Source organism: Brachyhypopomus gauderio, chromosome 16 (assembly GCF_052324685.1).
Source record: "Brachyhypopomus gauderio isolate BG-103 chromosome 16, BGAUD_0.2, whole genome shotgun sequence".
NCBI classification, from domain to species: domain Eukaryota; kingdom Metazoa; phylum Chordata; class Actinopteri; order Gymnotiformes; family Hypopomidae; genus Brachyhypopomus; species Brachyhypopomus gauderio.
Genome location: NC_135226.1, coordinates 22,861,311 through 22,867,481, shown reverse-complemented (window position 1 = coordinate 22,867,481; position 6,171 = coordinate 22,861,311). Strand labels below are relative to the sequence as shown.

The following is a 6,171-nucleotide window of genomic DNA, read 5'->3' as shown; positions in this document are numbered from 1 at the left end:
TATTTTCTATTCTTTTATTCCTTACATTTTCACACTATTGTCTGTATGTTCTACTCCTTATATTTTAAAAATAGCCTTGTTACTGCTAATTCATTTCGACTTGTTTTCATTCCGGCGTGTCGTCGTTAAAAAAACATGTATTTGATTGTGGTTGGATGAGAAGTATAAACATATAATATTCCAACACCCTATTGGTTTGTACGTGATCCATCGCACCTGCACACGTCACGTCACACTCCAGCGTGGACGTAGCAGACGTGTGTAGGTTAGTATAAAGATGTCCGTGGCAGACTCAAGAGAGTTTGAGTGAAGTGTCCCAACTAAGCACCAGCGAGGAGGTTGGTAACCAGGATGACCAACCAACCCTTGTACTCAAGTACATTCATTTTCAATGGGCATATGTGCCCATTTTTCAACATTAACATTTTAATATTACATTATAGTCATTATGGCTTTTAGAAGAATGGGGTTTTTGGGGAGGTGGGCTAGTGCACTATAGACCCTGTGGTGCCACCTAAGCTTTTGTCCTTAATGGCTTTTTTCCCCCTTACATTACTTTTACCTCTATACTTTATGTAGTTTGTAACTAGTACAGGTGAGTGTAACGTGTATAAACAGTACAGGTGTAATGTGTGTAAGTAGTACAGGTGTAACATGTGTAACCAGTACATGTGTAACGTGTGTAACTAGTACAGGTGTAACGTGTGTAACAAGTACAAGTGTAACGTGTGTAACCAGTGCAGGTGAGTGCAACGTGTGTAACCAGTACAGGTAAGTGTAACGTGTGTAACCAGTACAGGTGAGTGTAACGTGTATAACCAGTACAGGTGTAACATGTGTAACCAGTACAGGTGCAACGTGTGTAACCAGTACAGGTGTAACGTGTGTAACCAGTACAGGTGAGTGTAACGTGTGTAACCAGTACAGGTGTAACGTGTGTAACTACTACAGGCGAGTGTAACGTGTGTAACCAGTACAGGTGAGTGTAACGTGTGTAACCAGTACAGGTGCAACGTGTGTAACCAGTACAGGTGAATGTAACGTGTGTAACCAGTACAGGTGCAACGTGTGTAACCAGTACAGGTGAGTGTAACGTGTGTAACCAGTACAGGTGAGTGTAACGTGTGTAACCAGTACAGGTGTAACGTGTGTATTGTGTGTAACTACTACAGGTGACTGTAACGTGTGTAACCAGTACAGGTGAGTGTAACGTGTGTAACCAGTACAGGTGTAAGGTGTGTAACCAGTACAGGTGTAACATGTCTAACCAGTACAGGTGTAAGGTGTGTAACTAGTACAGGTGTAACCAGTACAGGTGTAACCAGTACAGGTGTAAGGTGTGTAACCAGTACAGGTGTAACATGTCTAACCAGTACAGGTGTAAGGTGTGTAACTAGTACAGGTGTAATCAGTACAGGTGTAACCAGTACAGGTGAGTGTAACGTGTGTAACCAGTACAGGTGCAACGTGTGTAACTACTACAGGTGACTGTAACGTGTGTAACCAGTACAGGTGAGTGTAGCGTGTGTAACCAGTACAGGTGTAAGGTGTGTAACCAGTACAGGTGTAACATGTCTAACCAGTACAGGTGTAAGGTGTGTAACTAGTACAGGTGTAACCAGTACAGGTGTAACCAGTACAGGTGTAAGGTGTGTAACCAGTACAGGTGTAACATGTCTAACCAGTACAGGTGTAAGGTGTGTAACTAGTACAGGTGTAATCAGTACAGGTGTAACCAGTACAGGTGTAAGGTGTGTGACCAGTACGTGTGTAACCAGTATGTGTGTAACCAGTACAGGTGTAAGGTGTGTAACCAGTACAGGTGTAAGGTGTGTAACCAGTACAGTTGTAAGGTGTATAACAGGTGTATAACAGGTGTAACAGGTGTAAGGTGTGTAAGGTGTACTGTACCGGTTACACTCCTCCACCAGGGCCTCCCGCTCCTCTTTGCTGGGGTTCTTCTGTCTCTCGTACGCCTGGTACAGGATCTGTTGAGATGCAGGACCCCATTTAAATCGGTTTCGGCGCATCTTCTTTAGGGCGGGTTCGCTGCAGGAGTCATCTGCTGATTGGCTCATGCTCTGTCCTGATTGACTGAACTCTGGGAAGAAAAGGAGCATCTGATCCTGACTGGCCTTGTCCGTCATATTACTGCCAGAGCCTTGAGCTGCTTGGTTGAACTCTGGAAAAACAAAGAGACACATCTCAGCACAGAGAGCTGACACACACACACACACACATCTGTGACACACACACACAGTGAGCTGACACACACTCACATCTGTGACACACACACACATCTGGGACTCACGCACACAAACAGAGCTGACACACACACACATCTGTGACACACACGCACATCTGTGACACACACGCACATCTGTGACACACACACACATCTGTGACACACGCACACAAACAGAGCTGACACACACGCACATCTGTGACACACACGCACATCTGTGACACACACACACATCTTTGACACACACGCACATCTGTGACACACACGCACAGAGCTGACAACACAAAGACGCATTTATGGTTGCTATGATATTTGAGCACTCAGGTATGACACTTGCTATGGCATCCTATTCAAAGTAATTGCTTAATAATTCAATATTAAAGGCCATAATGTATAACCTCAATGTATTACCTTTAATATACAAATTAAAACATGGAATTTGTAATATGCAAGTGTAACACAATAAGCAAGCAGTTTCATAAAACGTGTGACACAACATGTAACAAGAAACAAGTTAAATAAAATAATAATAAATAATAAAAAGTTAAGTAAGTAAATACATTTAAATAAATGTAAAAGTTTAAGTGAAAACAACAGCACAAATTTTTTACTTACGTCTCAAAATCTCGCGCTGCTTCCTGACATACCAGGTGTAGAGTGCCGCGCGCTTCTGCGTCTTCATGGGCGTGCCCTTGTTGAGGTGCTGCGAGAGGTGCGACTGGTTCAGACCGGTCACGTCCACCACCTCGCGCTGCGGGATGTTGTGTTGCTGCATGTAGCCTTTGATCATGCGGGCCGCGCGCCACGGATCCTCGCTGGAAATATTAAACAATACAAAACACGAAAGCGAATGTTTTACGTGTATGTGAACAACTCGATATTTAATGGAGATGTAGCCTAGGAAAATGTATGCTGCAGACTATATTTATATTACTAAATTACGCAAAAAAAGCATAATTACTAATACTAATATATATATGTAGCATAAAATGTGAAATAATTAAATTGGTGTGGTCTTATTTAGTATTGCATTAGATAGTGCGTAAATATTCAGAATTCTCTCTCTCTCTCTCTCTCTCTCTCTCTCTCTCTGATTCTCTGTTAAGGCTTCGTCAGCTCCAAAGTTTAAAGAGGTTGTAAGCACATACAATTGTTAATCACCCTAATAAACGATCGTTAATCATTGTATTCAATGGGTTGTAAATACTTCCAAAGGTTACAGATTTCATTGGGCGAACACAAATCAACTCAAGTGATTTAATTACAAAAGAACATGTTAATAACAACATAACAACAAGCCCGAATTCTGCTCTGAGTAACGTCAGAGTACTGCAGACCACGATCTTGAAAAAGGCAAAATTATTTTGTGGTTTTTATCTTATTTACAAACACACTGACGCGGCCTTGCCGAAATACACCATGGCCAACGCATGAAAAGCAACAGAAACATGTTGCAAACTGAAATGTAGGTGCAAAATGAGAAGACCTGCTGTATGGGTATTTCTCTTTTTTTTTTATAAATATACGCCTGTAATGTATAACAGCCGATAAAATATACAAAATACAAATATAATCATACGAAAAGAAAAAAGATAGGAAAACCATAAGGAGCCCAGGCGCGCTCTCCTACACCGACGTATTATTCAGTAAAGTGCGAACAACCCTAAAAGCTCAAGGACAAATCTAACTGAACTAAACTAAACGACATTTATTGCTTCATATTTCTATTAATTTATAAATAATGTTTTATATAAAAAAATCAGACTTCTTCACATTGCGCACTGAAAAAAAAACAGAACTTCTGCGGATTATGTATTCAAATAGATTAAAACAAAACAACAAAACTAATAAAATTAACGGCACCAAGTTTCAAGGTTGCACATGGAGAAACCGAGTGAATAAATGTCAAATAGGTAAATGTATTTTAATGGAGCCGTAGCCAAATCTCTCTCACGTAATGTAAAAGATGTTAGAGCAGAATTACACTCACCATTGTGCAGTAATATTAAGGGCTTCCTTTACAAACGTAATTGTGGCAAATCTATCGAGACTGTTTGACAACACATAACCAAGACCTCTGAGAGAAGAAGTGGGATTATGACTTTTGACAATGAGTAACCAGATCTCCATGCACGCTAATCATACGACACTGTGTATCTTTCAGTTGATGATTTATAGAATAAAATTAATAATAACTCAACTCCACGTGGTTTAGTTTTGATTTTTACCTTCATTTCGTGATGTAAATGTTTAAAGAAAAAAAATAACTTGGGGCTCTATTAAAGGCAAGTGATTTAAAGGAACTGGTTTACAGGAATTATAAATTAGCTTTCTTTTGTTTTGAGCCTTTGTATTATTATTATTATTATTATTATTGTTATTATTGTTATTGTTATTATTATTGTTAGAATTATTATAATTATTATTATTATTGCTGTTTTTTTCGTGTCAGTATTATGATTAATTTTCTGTTGTTGTTTCAGCCTGTTTTATTACATTGCTTAATTCATTAATATCGTAAAAAAATACAGCCTGTATTTTTAAATATTATAGATTGTTATGTGTAACTTTTCGAGAGAATACGAAAAGAGGAACACAAATAATAAGTCCGAACTTAAACACTGAAATAGTTAATGATAAATGGAGCTTCTTCAGTTGATATTTCTCTAAGGTAAAGAAATAATAACCCGAGTAGATAATTAGTAACCAGAATGCAAAAAGGTGAAATACTGGCGCGTGGTTTTAAATTTGTAAACACCAGTCAGTAGATAATCGGTTTCTAAAAAGTGAACTTTCTTCCGTAGGTTTATTCCAGTAAGATATTACTCGGAGACTGAAGTCGGTCTGTTTTAACAGACATCAGGGCTTTTATTTATTTATGTTTGCATGTTTTGTATTTGAGAAATTCAAACAGATAGGCCTATATGAAGTTGTTTTTATAACTATAATTTGTAAAGTACATTTAGCTAAATGTTACTGGGCGGTAGTGAACGTGGTGCCCTCGGTGACATTCGCCGTGCCACATATTTTAATTAAGTATCATTCATGTTACTCTCAACACGTTTCTTTCTCTGCACTGATGAGATCGTGTGTTTCATGTCCTGGTGGTGTGTGGTGGTTCTTGATCTCAGTTAGGTGTAGTTGTACTTACGCCAACATCCGCTCCACCTCGGCCCGCTGCTCCGCCGCCTCCTCCGTGTTCAGCGACTCCAGCTCCTTCAGTATCGGCGGAGTGTCGTAGTCGTCGCCGTCGTCGGAGCCCTCGTCCCCGGACAGCCGTCCTTTACTCTGTCCGTTGGTCAGTGTGTGGAAAACAGGCTTTGAATCCGTATCACTCCCATTCATTTTAGAACTTGACGGAGACATCTCCATTTTAACTCCAAAATGCCCCGGGCTGGGCTCCATGTCGTCCAGCGCTTGGATCAGAACATCTCTGGTAACTCCAGAATCTAACAGGGCGCTTAAAAGCTCCTGCTGCAAAGATGTTAACTTGGACACCATTTCTGCAACCATTAAACTGCTCACTTAATGAGGAGGAAGAGGGGAAAGTTGGCTTTAAATTCCCTCTTCTCTCACCTCCCGCTCGTGCGTAAAAGTCCCCCGCGAGACACCTGCTCCGTGCACTCCGGCTCTTCCCACTTCATATAAGTTGCCATGATGCTGGTGGAGGGCCGGCCGCCTCCAGCATGTTAATGAGTGGGCCGGCGGCTCGGGCCTTCATGCAAATGGCCGGTCAGTGGCAGCAGGTATTGACAGAGCGGCTGGCGGACCGTGTTTACACTAGAGCTGTGCGCTTTCTGGCCTCCCTTATCAGCAACTTTCATGAACTTTGGACCTTGTCAGATCCTGACTGTTTTGAAGGGGTGCGGGTAGTAGGAGTAATAATAATAATAATAATAATAATAATAATAATAATAATAATACCA

At 40.6% G+C, this 6,171-nt stretch overlaps 1 protein-coding gene across 2 annotated transcripts in view; it reads right to left on the bottom strand.

Moving 5' to 3' along the window:
• hnf1ba (HNF1 homeobox Ba) overlaps positions 1 to 5,953 on the bottom strand; it is a 17,975-nt gene extending 12,022 nt beyond the window's left edge. The window contains exons 1-3 of one of the 2 annotated variants that reach the window (XM_076977059.1): positions 5,397 to 5,953; positions 2,861 to 3,060; positions 1,912 to 2,182 (exon numbers count right to left, since the gene is read on the bottom strand). In XM_076977059.1, the coding sequence (XP_076833174.1) occupies positions 1,912 to 2,182; positions 2,861 to 3,060; positions 5,397 to 5,758 (833 nt within the window). In that variant the 5' untranslated portion in view covers positions 5,759 to 5,953. The remainder of the gene's footprint in view (positions 1 to 1,911; positions 2,183 to 2,860; positions 3,061 to 5,396) is intronic. The other variant, XM_076977058.1, reaches the window with a different exon arrangement.
• Between the last annotated feature and the right edge of the window lie 218 nt (positions 5,954 to 6,171).